The sequence below is a fragment of the Chelonoidis abingdonii genome, chromosome 7, assembly GCF_003597395.2.
Source record: "Chelonoidis abingdonii isolate Lonesome George chromosome 7, CheloAbing_2.0, whole genome shotgun sequence".
Taxonomy (NCBI): domain Eukaryota; kingdom Metazoa; phylum Chordata; order Testudines; family Testudinidae; genus Chelonoidis; species Chelonoidis abingdonii.
The window spans coordinates 24,904,549-24,921,227 of NC_133775.1; the positions used below are offsets into that span (position 1 = coordinate 24,904,549).

A 16,679-nucleotide genomic window follows, 5' to 3' on the forward strand; every position below is an offset into this window, starting at 1 on the left:
CAAGCCCCAACAATATCCCCATTCCTACAAACATCACCGCTTCTTTTGCTCCATTTTCCCACAAGCTTGGCGTAATTAAAAATCCTATCATCGTCTTTTGTGTGCGTCACTTGTCAATATCTAAATTGTTCAGTCACCTCATTGAGGGTAGCAAAATGTTGCAATCCACCTTCCAATCTTGTCATTGTGGGCCCCTCCACCACGTTTGACCATCTGCATCGTTGCCCCGCAGTCACACTGAAGATAGGGCTAAGCCAAATTTCTGCATTGTGGCAGCCACTCTGGCTGTTCCAGTGGGCAGTCTGTTAAGTCTAGTCCGGGATTTGCATCACAGGTTGCAAAGAGGTGGGTGTAAATTAAGGCTTCAGAAGTTCGTGTCTCTATCCCTGAGTTGCTGCCACCCTGTAAAGACATAGCTGTTGGCCCTGATATGCCATTTGTCATCTAAGATTGGCACTGGGACCGGCAGCACTGGACATAAATGCGTGAATGACCAGCACAAAAAGATGTTGTGAAGTCAGTTGTGGCAAGTCAGCAAGAATTGCAGTGTGTGTGGTTTTGTTTTAGAGGCAGCAGATCATGTTGTCAGAAGTGGGCGTTGCTTATTAGCACCTACTGGAATTATTGTCAGTCTTGTGTGCCATAGGTTGTTTTCATCCATCATAGCTCTACATGCAGTTTTAAGGATGATGGCATCTCATCAAAGTTTTGGGGGCACGACATGAGCCAGTACATATAAATTAGATGTTAATGTGGCTAAGGCAACTGCTAATGATACTTCTTGTTGTATTCATCTCCAAATCAATGCATATGTCAAGTTTAAAATCCCATGACAGTGAAGTAATGTGATTTGTGCATCTAAATCCCTAGCTTTGGAAATCTCGACCATGGTTCTTAACTCTGCTGCCTTTGTCAAATTTAAGCTCTGGTGGTTACGATCTTGCTACCTTGATTTCCCCTGCAATTTGAAATTCTACACTTCTTACGTTTAAACTACTGTGCATTGCTTTTGTGCAATAGTTAGAGCTGTCACGCTTTTTTCAAAAGTGATGGATGAAGTGATCTTGATGTCTAGTATTTTTTTTATCAACTTAAGTTTTGTTTAAAACAGCAAGCAGAAACTTCAGGCTCCTTCAAGAGGAAAGAACTAAAATTTTAGAATGATATATATGAGACAGTGTTCTCTTCAATAATATAAATGGCAGGATATCCATCATATGGCACAAAAATTGTAACTTCAAAGTAAGCAAGTACCAGTCTCAGCTTCAATTTCACTATAATTAGGTCTCTCAGTTTTATAGGCTGTAAATTATTACTTTTGCCCATTGATATTTCAGGCAGATATGCCAGAAGTGGAACATGCTTTTTGTCAATGAGGGACAAAACATCCACCAGATTTTTTCGCCTGGTATAATATTGGTGTTAGGTTTTTTTAAAGTAGTACCCCTATGTTTCTAATGAAATATGCCAGCAGGAACTGTTTAAGCGTGAGTTAGGCTAGAACAGTTTTTATCCAAAGATGACTTGTCCAAGGACAACTAAATTTGATTGTCTGATGAGGAAAAAATGGCTATGTCAATTCTTTTTGAAGCTGTAATAATTTTTGTTGTCTTTCTTTTTTTTTCCAAATGAGATCTGTGACTAAAATCAGATTGTGTCTCTCCTGCTAGAACAGAGGTTCTCAAACTCTGGGTCGTGACCCCATTTTAAGGGGGTCACCAGCATAGGCGCTGACTCTGTTGGTGCTCTGGGGCTGGAGCACCCATGGGGAAAAATTGATGGTGCTCTGCACCCACCGGCAGCTCCCTGCCCCAGCTCATGTCACCTCTGCTCTGCCTCCTCCCCTGAATGTGCTGGGTCCCCGCTTCTCTCCCTTGCTCCCAGCACTTGCCACCGCAGAACAGCTGTTTTGTGGCGGCAAGTGCTGGGGGCGGGAGGAGTGGGAACGTGGCAGGCTCAGGGAGGAGGCAGGGCTGGGGCTGGGATTTGGGGAAGGAGTCCAATAGGGGAAGGGAGGGGGTGGAGTTGGGGCGGAGACTTCGAGGATGGGTTTGGAATGGGGGCAAGGCAGGGGTGGAGTCAGGGCGGGGGCTGGGGTAGTCAAGCAGTCACCAGCAGCGGGAAAAGTTGGTGCCTATGGTCTCCAGGGCTGGCTTAGACTTGCTGGGGCTTGAGGCTCAAGCCCAAGCCCCACAGCCTTGGGCAGCAGGGCTCACATTACAGGACCCCTGGCTGGGACTGAAGTCCTTGGGCTTGGGTTTTGACCCCTCTCCTGGTCAGGGTGGGGGATAAGGCTCAGGCTTTGGCCCCTGCACCTGGAGCAGTGGGACTCGGGTGGACTCAGGCTTTGGTCCCCCCTCCTGTGGTCGTGTTGTAATTTTTGTTGTCAGAAGGGGGTCATGGTGCAATGAAGTCTGAGGAAACCCTGCTCTAGAGTAAGCGACTAATCTGATCTGCACTTGAAATTCCTGGGGACACTGACTGATGGACGTGGCCTTCTTGACGCCAAACATGAAAACTGACCACTTGTTTCCTTTTTCAGTGCTACCAAATAGCAGGTGCACCCGCTATGCTGTATTGCGACGGAGAGTGTGTCCAGAATTAGCTTTCAAAAGTGCTGACTTCCCAAAGTGCAGTGTGGTTTGAAAAGCCAGAACAGGATTCTTGCCAAATAACAGGCAGGACAAAGCCTCTCATTTCTTCCACTGGTGAGTGGCTTTTAAAAAGAAACTGAGGCAGGAGGCCAATTTTCATTGTTAGCTTCAAGTCCAACATGGCGGTCAGACAATAAACCAATGTAGACTATTTCAGTGCAGACAGTGAAAGCTTTCCAGCTGGCACTATGCAGCAGATTTCACTTCTGCAGATTTCTCACTTTACTGTTTCCTTTTATTTTTGCTATAAACTTTCCCCAGCAGGTAGAAGTAAACTGCTGTTAAATTTAGGCTTCCCAGCAAAAGGCATTTTCTCACAGATCTACAGCCTATCAACATGGGGCTATGGGGACATTTTGTTTCCCCTCTTTTTGTCTGTCTATAGGTCGATTTGTCCCATATGTACTTTATTCTTCTGAGGTGGTGCGTGTCTGTGTAGAAGCTAGTATATTTGGGGGGGGTTGTCTCGGTGCAGTGTTTGGCATAGCTTCAGATAAGTGGCCAGCATCCATGACCTCGTAAGACTTCATTGCTGTGGCTGTACACATGGAAGCCAGCTAGGACTTCAGTCACAAATGGAGATAGACCTCTCATTCTCTTGTTCCTAAAGCACTGACCTCCCACCAGGTGAACTAAAGGTGCTCCTTGAATTGTAGCAGTACCGGGGTTCATATAAATACACAACAGAATATGTCTGATATTCTATCCAGCACAGCATAGTGTGCAGAAGCACATTAAGCTTCTACTAATTGCACGAGCTCTCTCTTTTTTGCTACATACAGCTCTTACCTTTCTATCTGATCTATTTTGTCTGTGTAATGCATTTTTCTTGTCAGACTCCTAAAATGCAGACCCTACCAATACAGTCACGCAAAGGAAATTTTCGTAGACAATGTACCTGCTAATGTTAGTGGGTATGTGTGGAAGTAAAAAGCATTGTGTTTCCCTGGTTTACATACTGTCAGGCCCATTTCTGGTAGCAGATTTCAACTTTTTGAAAGGGAACCTTAATGGAAGTTTCAGCCAAAACAAAATTGCGAGTCAAGCCTCTGACAGAGCATATAGAACAGATGTCAATTACTGTAGTTAGTTTGCTCTTAACACACTGTCTGCCACAAACACTTACACGTTTCTATACAGAAATCATGTGGCTCACAGAATAAGGTATTTCTGGAAAGCTAAGCGTTAAAACTAAGAGGGAGGCATTTTTCCTATAAACTGTTTCTCAGCAGGTGAAAAATAGCTACAATCAGGTGGGTCTTCAGTAAATAGTAGCAACTATTTGCCAAGTTGAAGGATCCACAAATTCTTGTACCAGCACTTCTATTTACAGGGAAGTGTTCTTCAACTTGTATGTATGTCTGAAAGCTTGTCAGACTGTTGATAAGTGGGCACTAATCCAGAGAAAAGGCAGCTGTGCTGCAGAAGCTATTTTTTTTAATAGTACCACAACATCTTGCTTACTGCAGCATCACGTAGAATTCATGTTAATATCTGTGCAAAGTACATTTATAACTACTGATCAAGTTTCAGCCCAGTTGTGCAGGAGCACATCAATTAATCAACAATGGCAAATTCAGAGAAATCACCCCTAATGAAGGGAATGATCTGATATTAATCTTATTTTATGGAAAAACAGATCTTGTGCATGTATTTCCAGAGCCCAACTTTGAAAATGTCTCTTTTTGCCATTTTAATAGGTTAGATTCTAAGTGGTAAACTAATATCTTTTAAATTACCAGACAGATTCCAGTTACAGATAATTTAAAATGAAATACTAGACTGATAGAAAGACTGTCTTGCTCAAAAGTTCAGGTTGCCCTTCTGGCAATAAAGGTTTTTTTGTGGAGGGAGAGGGGGATTTGTCATGCAGATTCAGTTGAGAAGACTACATATTCATACTATGTTTGGGAGGAGACTGGTTGTGTTGTGTTTTCATGGGTCAGCAGTATTGATGGACTACTCAAAAAGATTGCAAGTGCCTATCAGCTGAAGCCAAGGCTCTATGTATGGAAATAACCGGTGGCCCTAGAATATGGCAGTGAGCAAAAACGAAGATGGTTGTTGGAGAGTTGGAATGGTTTTTAAGTCTTTGAAGGAGCTATTCATAATAAGACAGGAGTATGTTGATAAAAAAAGTTTTGAATCATATTAAAACAGTGGGTTAATAAAGAAAAAATAGTAATGCAGATTAATTCTTAAGAAGCCATTGCAGAATTGAGTCTGCTCAGAACTTTCATATGAACTTTCAAATACAGTAAGTCTTCCATTTTATACTTAAGTTGTATTTTCCAGATCTCTCTCTTCTATCTATAGTTCTGCTTTAAAATTTCCCAGTTTTCCATTACTTTATAAAATTACTTAAACATGTATGGTGTTTCCTATAGGAATACTGGCCATAACACAATAATCTAGTTATCCAAATGTTGTTTAGTTATTTGGGGCTAAATTTAAATAACAGCAATTGTCCAAAACATAACAGTCAAGGCTTTTAAGATTGATCATTGTACATCTTCAGTTCCTCGGACAATGACAAGTATGACAGTTCTCACTTCTGGTTCCCTCAGTTGTGCACAGTTGAGGCAGATGAGATCAAGGATCATGTCTTTAGAATTGTGTAGAAGCTCAGCAGTGACAGTTTTACTGATTTTCCAATGCTCTCCGCAGAGGTCAATGCTCTTTATTTTGTTTTTCAGCCATGCCAGCAGTCATATTTCTATGATTCCTACTTCTTTGCTTTGCGTGGGTCCGATTTTTGGATTTAAACACAAGCTTTTTTTCCCTCAGCCTCTGCTGGCCAGGTCACCTGCTGCAAGATGGCTTGGTCATGCTGGTCTCATGGATAATGCAAAGGTGCGAGGTGCTCCAGATTCAGCAGGAAAATTTCTTGCTTTGTAAAGGAGACAAATGCAGTTTCTGTCCCAGCTACTTGATACTTCAGGGGACTTTATTTAGTTCAGAGTTAGAAGAGTATCCTGAGGTCATTGGCCACTGACAAAGTGAGAGAGGCAGAACCTTATTTCATGAATGCAGCTGAACTGACAAAAAGATAAAACAGGGGGCAAGACAGAAGGCAGAGCTTGCTGGGCAAGGCTTTCTTCTTTGACTGTCAAGGGGCTACTGACTCTAGTAGCTCCAAAGTGGTCCTTGCTACCATGGAATGTACAAAACTGGTCACAGTGCACCCTCACTAACGTACAAGTAGTCAGTCTTCAGGCAAGCATCTGACCTGACCTAACAGCTCAAAACCCCCAAGCAAATATCCTAGGCCAGTAAGAGCTAGAGAGCTCCCTCCTTCCTTTCCAGATAGTCGTCCACAACCACGAGGCAAGGTCTCACTCCAAGCCATCTTTGTTGCAACAGCTCACGCCTAAGGAAATGCAAGAGTAAAGAAGCACTTAGTGCCCTGGCAATCTTTTTTCAGCCAGTGAGTTCAGTATTCTGTCACTTTGTCAGTCCATATAGCATTCACGATAGCGATAACCTATGTATACAGAACGTTTGCAAATGGGGAACTTGTCAACTGAGCAGCAGTTTTGCACATTCATAATGACAAAAATTGGCCCCGAAGGCAGCGCGTCATTCCACTGTTCCCAAGAGATTATTTTGCCATCTTGTTGCCCAAATCCCCCTCATCTGAAGGAAGTGTTGTTTGTTACAACTGATGTAAGGAGAGTCATAGGATCAAAACGATAAGCAAAAAAAAACTCATCCTGCTTTTGTCTTCAGTTATCTATAGTCTGATATTAGAAAGATGGATAAAATATATCAGAAGAATATATACGAGGGTTTCTCATTCCTTAAGGGCCTCAAGATATTTCTCCCAGAAGCTTTTCGTAATGTCATATATAGAAAGAGCAGGAAATGAGACATGCAAGGTAGCCACCTGGTCTTCCATCCATGTTTACTGTGGTGAATAATCGTTGAAGTTACCTCTGAGCCTGTGCCTGCTTAGGCCTGGTGAGTCATCCCTGAGCCAGAATGTGTGATGAGTCATAGAATATCAGGGTTGGAAGAGACCTCAGGAGGTCATCTAGTCCAACCCCCTGCTCAAAGCAGTCATCACAGGCAGTTCTCTGCAGGTCTTTTGATAGGCTCCATGCCATTCAACCAGGGTTCAGCCAGTCCACAAGCGAGGACCCACACAGGTGATCCTAAGGGAAGCAGTCTCTCCAGTCTGCTCAACATCACTGCCTGGCTGGGAGCACTCACACTGACAAGTACTTCTGACTGACTGCCTGTGCTCCAGCTCCAGCCAGCTTTTGTTTCTGCTCCTGCTCTTTTCCAGGCCTGTTTTCGTGCTAGCCAGCCCCTGCTCCAGCCTGCATCTTCTTCTGCCTCAGGTGGCCACCTGGTGGCGCTGACAGTTTCTCAAAGTATTATCAGCTCTACCCAGGGTGATGAGGCCACTTTTGGTAGAAAGGTTCTCCAGGTCAACACAAAGGTCTGACCCATATTTTTTTTTTATCGCAGAGTTTCTATTTCTACATAAGTATTATTAGGTATTTCTTGTCCTTGCTCCAGTGCTTCCTTGCTGATCATGTTCCAGGAATAAAGCACAGCAGATATATCCTGGTCCAAAAATACCCTTTCATCTTTCAAAAACAGAGCTGTCTGCCAATTTCACCCCATTCCTTTTTTCTTCTTCCCAAGGAGTGGAATCAAAAATCCACTAGCTGTCTCATGTTGCTCTTTGAGTGTTTTCAGATAAACTTTCACATCTAGGTGCAATGCAAATATATCTCCAGCTATAGATTTGTTGCTAGTGGTTTTTGATATGCAAGTATATTTTTAAAAAAATCTCTTTACTAGGTAAGCATTTTTTGCGGTTATGGCATTTGCCACTTTCCAATATTAGTCCTGTTATACTTTTTAGTAGTTACAGTTGAGATTATATCTCTGGAGAGTTCAAGAAGAGCAGTCTCTGAATGACCATTAGCACTTCTAGGCAGCTGTTCGCATGATGCCAGGGAGAGATGGATGCTGGAAGGCAGGTCTGTGGTGAAATATTTTTCTGAAGGAATTTCACTCTGTGGTCTTTTGTCACAGAAAGTGACACTTGAACAAGGTGCTCAAGACTATAAAATACAAAATAAAATAAATCTGATTTTACATACAGTAGTTCACAAAATGAAATAAATTTGGTAAACGTAGCAGTTATTGTTTTCAGTTGGAGGTATACTTGAGTAAAAATCAAATGAAGCTTGAAAACCTGCAGCACTACAATAAAAGTAGTATAATGTGCAGGAGTATTTAAAAAAAATCGAGCCTTTTGTTATAGTCATAAAAGTAAGTATTGTGAAACCAGTACAATATTACACCATATCATGTCATTTAAGAGACTCCAAACATACTTGTTAATTTTTACCTCTCACTTTTCCTTCCAGGCTCACTGTTACCACGTACTCATGAAAATAGCGGCTAGAAAAAGGTCTATAAAAATCAATTTCTTCCCCAAATGTATTATTTTAAACTGCTCTTTGGGGCATGGAATTGTCTTTATTAGTGTCTTGTACTGCACCAAGCTCACTGTTGGTATTTTACAGATGATAAAATAATAGTAATAGCTGTCTTGTCAGAAAGCACTGGCCTAGTGCTTAGATTAGGGGACTGGGAGTAAATTTTGTTGCTGATTTACTGTGTGGCCTTGGGCAAGTCACTTAAGCCTTGGTTTATATATCTGTAAAATGGATGGAATAGCATTTAGCTTTATACCTCACAGGAATATTATGGGACTTATTAAATTACTTGTAAAATGTTTTGAGGGACTTTGCCGTATATAGTTCTGCAAGTGACAGATTTTGCTGGTTTACTGGTTGGTTCTGGATCTAGGAGTTAGTGTGGGGAACACAATAAAGCAGATACTACAGACCTTTGTAGAATTTACTGCAAGTTGTGACACTGCTTTGTCATCCTGAAGATGTTTTCTTTTTTGTTAAACCTGTAAATTATTACCTGCCCGTTAGACAACTGTATACAGCACAAAATATTACAGATCCATTTAAATGTGTTACCAATCCATCAAAAATGATAAAACTAAAATGTTGTTGCCACATCAATATTCCTTATCAGATCATAAAAGAAAAACAATTCTCCCTCACTCAGAAAACTGTGAAATTCTTGCTAAAATAAAACTAATGAGTCACACCGGTAACTGGTAAATCCCCAAAATGTGGGTAATGCACATTAGAAACATACTGTCAAATACAGACACACACACTAGTTTCATCATTCATGTTTTATTTCCGCAGAGCTTTCCTCGGAATCCTAACCAGCAACATAGTATGACAGTCCTGTGATTATAACACAACATATATAAATTCAAGCCTAGATGCTTACTGATTTTGATATACATACTAGACAGAATGATTCTGATTGCCAAGAAATAACAAACAAAAATTGGGATTATATTATGGATATTGAATGACAAAAGAAAACGAGAAAGAAAAATGGCTAGTGCCCCAGCAACTTCCCTGTCTGAGGTAACCACACGTATTGCATTGCATATATTCAAATCCCTTCAGTTCATCCAGTTTTATCAGAGTAGCCATACACATAAATTTTTACCCTCAGTGAACATCTACTTTGGTTAGTGAGTGAAGTAAAAAAAACAAAAGCCTGTTGGCCACTGTAAACGAATATGGTAATTTTCTTCTAGCAGCTCCCTGCTAGATTAAAGTCTAGCACTGTTGTAAAAGGAATAAAAGCGTCTGAAAATTAATATAGCTTGAAAGTCATTCAGCTATGAATCTGTTAAAAATGTATTATCTGCTATGCCTTGCTACGGAACATGTTTAAAACCAGATATCTTTTAATTAAAATGCCAAGTGCATCAAAATGCCTATATTAAATTAGTTAGAAAAGTTTATAGATTGACTGGGATTTTCATATAGGGAGCGTTCCTGTCAGAGGAAATAGATTCTAAACATTTCTATTGTTAAAGGGCTGTTTGCAACTTCCTGAAATGAAAAGTAAAGCAGGAACAAGATTTCTCCCTATTGTAATTTGCTAATTTAATTCTATATTGGTGCGGCAACATTTCAAATGATTGGTTTTGCAGCTGTTTAAAATTTTGATGTGCATAAATTTTGGGATTAGCAATTGTGCAATAAGTTATAAATATGGCTCCATTCATATTTTAATGACCCAATGTGATTTAAAAAGCCTTGAAATCCAGTTCAAAATCATAAATTTCAGGAAAAGAGAGGTGATAATGTCTATTTTTTACCAGGGGGGGTTTACAAGGGACACTGCAGGAGGAATACCTATGAACAAATTTTCCTGAGTGGCTGGAAAAAAGCCTCTTTAGAGGTGTATACATCTGTTTAAAGTGACAAGCATAGCTTTTTTTAGGCATTGATCATATGCCTTTTTTTGCTTCTTAAGAAAGCTTGAAAGTTAGGTTGATAGGGTCTTTTTCTGCTTAATTTTTAACCAGAGCCATTTTGAGGGCTATCAGTTCTGGTTTTCCTTGGTTTCACTAGCAGTCTTGTTGTAGGAGAGTGTGTCTCAGAGAATGAGTGCTTGTGGTTCTCAGACCCTAATGAAATAAGTGAATATGCTGAATCTTTAGCAAAAAGCTTCCATTCTTCAAAAAGCTAAATAAACTTAAATGTGTATTACCAAAAATAAAATAAATATCCAAATTTAATAGTTTGATTAAAAATCCTTTCAGTTCTCTTGTGAGGTCATCATGGCAGACATTGTAGAATCTTCTATGTAGAGACATGCTCTGCATTTCTAATGCAGAAAAATTCCTCCCTCTGACTTTTTTTAAAGAAACTTTTTAGTATTTGTAGAAAAGCCAGCTGGGGGTGATTGCAAATGGTGATAACTTGATTCTAATGACTTGATTGAACCTTCCACACCCACTCCAAGGAATTATTAAAGATACAGTCGCTGACTTTTATTTTTGCTGGTGGGTGCGCCTCTCTGCCCCCACCTGTGTGAGCGGTGGGCAGGGCCTCGGGGAAGAGGCCAAGCGGGGGTGGGGCCTCAGGATGGAGAGCAGGCAGGTTTAAGGGGGAAGAGGCCAAGCGGGGGCAGGTCCTCCGGGTGGAGCACGGGCAGGGTCTCAGGGTAAAGAGGCCAAGCAGGGGCAGAGCCTTGGGGCAGAGTGTGGGTGGAGTCTCAGGGGAAGAGGCCAAGAGTGGGTGGGACCTTGGGTGGAGCAGGGGTGGGGCCTTGGTCAGAAAGGGCAGAGCCCAGGTGGGGCCTTGAGATGGAGCATTGGGTGGGGCTTTGGGGGAAGAGGCTGAGTGAGGGCAGGACCTTGGGTAGAGCACAGGTGGAATGGGGGGTGGGGCCACAATCTGGGCACTGGGGCCAACAAAAGATTAATCCAGACCTGTGGGTGTTGAGCACCCCTGGTTTTTTCGGTTGGTGCTTGAGTCCCAGAGCACCCGTGGAGTCAGCATCTATGATTAAAGGTCTTCAGTAAAGCTGGAAGGTAGACAGCTATCTATTGGTGATATCTGTTGGTGGTGGAATAGAATACAATGCCATGTCTTGTAGCGGTGTGTTTTTTCAAAGGAGGCTTACACATGTAGTGGAAACATGCAGTCAAATAAATTCTGGCAATCCCCTTTAAATTGTTGCATTATTTAGTGGGGGAAAAGTCCTAAATGGAGTAAATAATCCAACAAATTTATACCCCTCTCATTGCTTCCTGGATATCACTGTGCCGCACAGCCTGGACATTCAGAGCTGTTAAAAGCTTTCATATGTAACCAAACAGATCCTGTTCCATCTGGAACAGTGGAATGGCACATGTGCCCATGCTAGCCAGCTTGTTGCAATATAATGTACATCTTTTGTAATGCAGTTGATGAGAAGTTCACAGGCTGTCACGGTTTCTGGAAGTTAGATCTGCTATTCCATTATATTCCTGTTCTGCCCTTCAGACTGCTTGCTTTAACTTTTTTTTTTAACAGTTTATGAATAACTTGCCTCTTATTTTATTCACTAAAACTCATCACTGAAGGGAGCGCCTCTCCTAGTTTCCATTCTCCCCTCAGTAACTCCATTCTCCCTGATTTCCCATCTCAACCTGTCTTGCCTCCCATTACTCATAAAACTACTGTTTTCCAAGATGTCAAAACAGACAAATCATCTAATTAACCTACCATAACTATACTGCCAACTGCAGTGTATATGAGAATAGGATAGTAGCTCTTTATATCGTCTATGAACCCTCTAGTGGTGCTAACTGTGTTCTGTGTTCAGAGGCCACCAGAACCCTACCAGAGTGGTAGTATATATATATTAAGCTAGTCTTTGCATGTTGTATATATATTCAATAAACGTGGTTATTTAGACCCTGCCAAGCTCATATGGTTCTTTTATATAATGTTTTCTGTGTAAGTAGAAAAACACACAACACCAATATTACCCAGAACTGAATTTTAATTTCTCCAGTCTGTTGGCTCAGTGTGTAGTCAGATGAAACTCCAGATGAGGAAAAGATTATATCCTTACATACCTGAGTCTTTTGTCCTCTCATTCTTCTCTCCAGCTACTCCTGTACAGCAGCTAGCATCCACACGTAATAGCCATTGCAGATATGCTACTTGTGCTAGTTGCAGCTATTCTGGATTGCAATTAAATACAGACATTAGCAGTCAAATTTTGACATCCATCATTAAGGCATAATATGTACTTTAAAGACTGTACCTTCTCAAAGGGCTTGATTTATTTCTTCTTACTGAAGCTCCATTAATACGGCTGTTTACAAAGATGGAATTACTTTCAATAGAGTGGTTAAATAGAAGCAAATGAGGTAAAGCAGTAATCCAATGGGAGTAATATATAAATACCTCAAGCCTACAAATGGCATATTCCTCCAACAAAACCTTTAAAACAGTGTTTTCTGTAAACTGTATAGTTCTGTTGTGTCTAAAGTCCTTAGCCACTTGCACTAGGTGGACATGCTTTGTTCCTAAGTAGTTTGGAAGCAATTTCTCTGCTCTTGTTAAAAGTGCAGGACTCATCAAGTTATATGTTAAGTCATTATGTTGAAATGTGTCACCATTCTGCAGCTGTAATTAATACGCTTTCCTAGTTAGAAGACTAGTTGGGTTCAGGTTTAGGTGGATTAGAGGTGAGAATGAGGGTTTAAGTGAACACTCAAGAGACCTTTTAAATTATTAACAATTTAGGTCAACTTGTCGCTTTGTAAATCTGCGAGCCTGGAAAGAAGCAGAAAGTCTGGCCCGCTTATTCTAAGGAATGAAGGGGTCAGATTCTGATTTCAGTTACAGTATGTAAATCCAGGGTAACTCCACTGACTTTATTGGAATGATTTAGAATTAACATGTAATAAATGAGATCATAATCTGTTAAGAAAAAGGGACAATCATCTATCACTTAGCCTATACAGATATCATTGTGTATTTTGTTTCAGTGCATCAGCTTTGTGAAGAAGTGGGAGTACCAGTCATGTATGCCATGCAGGGGAACTGCAGATTGAAACTGTCTGAATTTTGATTTTGTAGTGACATTCCAAGATGGATTTTTCATGTAAAATGCATTCAATTTTTCAGTCAGCTATCTAGCTGGTTAATATTTTTGTCATTTTGATTAAAAATGGGATGAATTTTTTCACAAGAAATTTTTTTTTCAACCAGCCCCAGGCAAAGCTCTTAAAACAACTGAAATTCAAGTTTTAAGATGCAAAATTATTCACTTGCCTATCTTACTGGGATCTAGCTGTATTAGCAGTTACAATTCCCTGCAGTAGGCACAAACAGATAAAGCTTTGAAAAAAGGAAAGAGTACTTACTGTGGATATTGTATATATAGATTTGCTGTTGTTTGAAACTGATCCTTATATTTTTAGTAAAACGCTTTCTTTTTTTCCAATTTTAGAGAAAGGCCATTATTGCAATAAGTTTCATAGCAGCATTCCTCTTCGTCATCATTCGCCTTACAAATGAAGTAAACTTCCCGTTGATTCTAAACTGCTTTGGACAAACTGGTGTGAAATGGATGCCATTTTCCGACAAACAAAGGCGGCCTCTCAGAACTCACTATGGATATATAAATGTAAAAACACAAGAGGTAAGAACTTCTACTAGAGCGATGACTAGAAAGTAAATTTGGTAACTAAATGAAGCATTTGAAAAACAACAAAGCAAACCATGTGCTCAACAAACCCCCATCGCACTGGCCTCAGATAAGTGTCCTGACAGAAAATGTCCCACTGAAAAATCTAAGCAAGTAACACCAAAGGATCCTTTAAAAAATTTGGATAGTTTAAACTCTAATCTCCATAACCAGAGCTTTAAAAGAACGGTGAACTGGACTCAAAATTCTGGGTAGTTCTTTTTGGGAGATGGCAGGAAGGAAGGGCACATTCAGCAAGAGTGTATGAATAAGAAAACAAGCATCAAATTAGTGTGTGGTGGGTTTAATTTAAATATTGCATTAATATTTAGTTTATAGCATGTCAGTTTATTTTGAAGATTGTTGGTTTTTCATTTCCACTTGTGTATCATATGGTGTTTTAACTAGTGGTATTTTATCATTTGCAAAATGTTTGGTTTAGGTCTTGTTGATAAGCTATGTTGCCAAGATGCCAGATTACATCAACTCCAGTACTTGAAGGACTCTGATGCTATTGGCATCCTTGTAGGTATTCATATATTAATTATTTATTATTATTATTGGTTATATTTATTATTTGTTATATTTATTTTACTGAAATCTTCTCCACTCTACCTTCTGAATTTCTTTGCTATTTGTGCATAAGTGCAAATCATTCAAATAAATTCAATAACATTAAAACATGAATTTGTTTTACAAGCTCTTCCTGATAGTTATTCCTTTTTTACACTGGCAAGCAATAAAATGCTTTTACAGTCCCATTTTCTTATTTTCTTTGTTTGGTTTATTTTGCTTAAGGAAATAATAATTATTAGATTCATGTACGGAGTACATTGAATATATCTTCTTTGAGAATGAAGCTATTTTTCCCCACTTTGTAAGTGCAACTGTTTTTCATTTAGTTTTCTAACTGCACTGGATAGGTTAATTGTTTCACCATTACAGTGTCAAAGGTGAAAACTGGAGCAAGAAATTGTAGTTTTGTAGGGAGTTATTTTTTAAACGCTTTTAACATTTGTAATGAATGTAGTGTTCATGAAGGATGCAGAATTGAGAGCCCTGGAGTACATTTGTCTACAGGACAAACAGAAGGAAGGAAGTCTTCCTGAGTCAGTGAGTGAAATCCTGGCCTCACTGAAGTCAATGGGAGCTATGCCATTGACTTAACTGGTGCTGGGATTTCACCCAGTGTGCCTTAAACCTAAAACCAATTGAGGAACCCATTGAGGGAGAAAGGGCAGTTAATTCTCCATGCCAGCTAATAAGGTGGGCCTGTCTCCCAACATTGCAGACTGCCAACTGTGGTGGTGGGTTTGAGATGAGGACACTGTGTGAACTGGATGGAGGCCACCAACTTGTGTAAATTAAGCCACCAAAATCATTTGGTCTCTGCCAATCTGAGCTGGATTCAAACCGGCAGCTTTGGAAGAGAAGGGCTTAATATCCTATTGCTGTTGCCCTGAACCAGCTTGTTCTCCTAGAGGTTAGATGTGGATGTAGAAACACGGGTAGCTCCACACTTACTGATTGTTTAATGTATTTCAAAGGTACCTTTACACTGCCGCTGTGAGATGTCCTTCCCAGTGAGGGTAGAGAGACATGAACTACCTCTGCTTGAGCTAGTGTGCTAAATATAGCAGTGTGACTCTGTGGCAGCCACCCAAGTATGTACCCAAGCGGGTAGGGCAGGATTGTGCTTGGGCAGCTAGCCTGAGCTGCTACTATGGCTGCACTGCTAGTTTTAGCTTGCTAGCTTGAGTGTCTGGGCTGGGAATCCCACATAGATGAGCCCATACATCGGAGATGGAACTGAATGGTCTGATAGTCAGTGACTGATTAATCGATTAGCAAGACATTATTTGCAATGTAGCTGAGGCCATGGAGGATTTTTTTTAATTAGTAATTTTAATTGTTTTCCCCCTCAAACATGCAGATTACATTAATATTTGCTAATTAACAATGATGAGGAGGATACTGAACATGCCTTGCTAATTGTGAATACTCTGCTCTTGAATTAATTATTCCCTGTGTGAGGGAGATTTTTTGTCACTGTGTGAAAAGCTTTCATGCTGCTCGCCTTTGTAACTCACTCACAGCCTTTTTAGACTAATAGTTTTTTTTATTTTAGAGTGAACGCATTAGAATTTTAAATGAATATGTATGTATATGCTGTACCCTATATATTAAAATGATTAGATACCCTTCTGTTATTGATGGAATCCTAAAACAGACTTTGTCTCATCCAACAAGGTGTTGAGTTCAATTCCCTCTAACTTCAGAGTTCAGATGTTCTTGTGGTGTTGTGTGCTGCTAATGTACAACTTCAAGCAGTCTATCTTTCTCTGTCCCTCCCCCCCATACTTGGTGCATGCACCCTGTATACTTCCCTATCTCCTTGTACCCCATCAGATCCCCAGTCTTCTCTGCTGCCATTCTATATTCTCTTCTATGTTCTGCCTTTCTGATAGCTTCTTGCACTTCTTTCATCCCCCTGGTCTATTCCCCTTCCCTTCCCTCCCCTCCCAGCCTCCTATTCTGAGGCAAGGGAGCATGCTACATATTACTTTGCATACATCCTCTAGTACCCTGCCTCCCCAGAGTTACTGAAAGGCACTCTTCTTCCATAAAGCAACAAAACAGAACACATTAATGCCATGCCATTTCAGTCATCTGTCAAGACAAAAAGGTGAGAAAAATGTTTAAAGATGAACTACATGTACACTTGAAGATATTTTTTCCTGATGTTTCCCATATTCCCCCCCCCCCCCAAAAACCTCTACCGTGGGATAAGCTATGGCATGTGAAATTACAAGTAGTTGGTTTCCTTTGGGGGATAACTGAACGTGATGGGACTCGGGAAATTGGGCATGTTATGGGAAAGTAGTCACTCAGTAATGAAGGTTAAAGCTATCGCTGATGTAT

The 16,679-nt window shown here is 40.5% G+C and overlaps 1 protein-coding gene across 2 annotated transcripts in view; it reads left to right on the forward strand.

Moving 5' to 3' along the window:
* The window catches only part of ST6GALNAC3 (ST6 N-acetylgalactosaminide alpha-2,6-sialyltransferase 3), a 324,436-nt gene that overhangs the window by 127,196 nt on the left and 180,561 nt on the right, over positions 1 to 16,679 (forward strand). For both annotated transcript variants that reach the window (XM_032782167.2, XM_032782165.2), the window contains exon 2: positions 13,521 to 13,712. In XM_032782167.2, the coding sequence (XP_032638058.1) occupies positions 13,521 to 13,712 (192 nt within the window). The remainder of the gene's footprint in view (positions 1 to 13,520; positions 13,713 to 16,679) is intronic.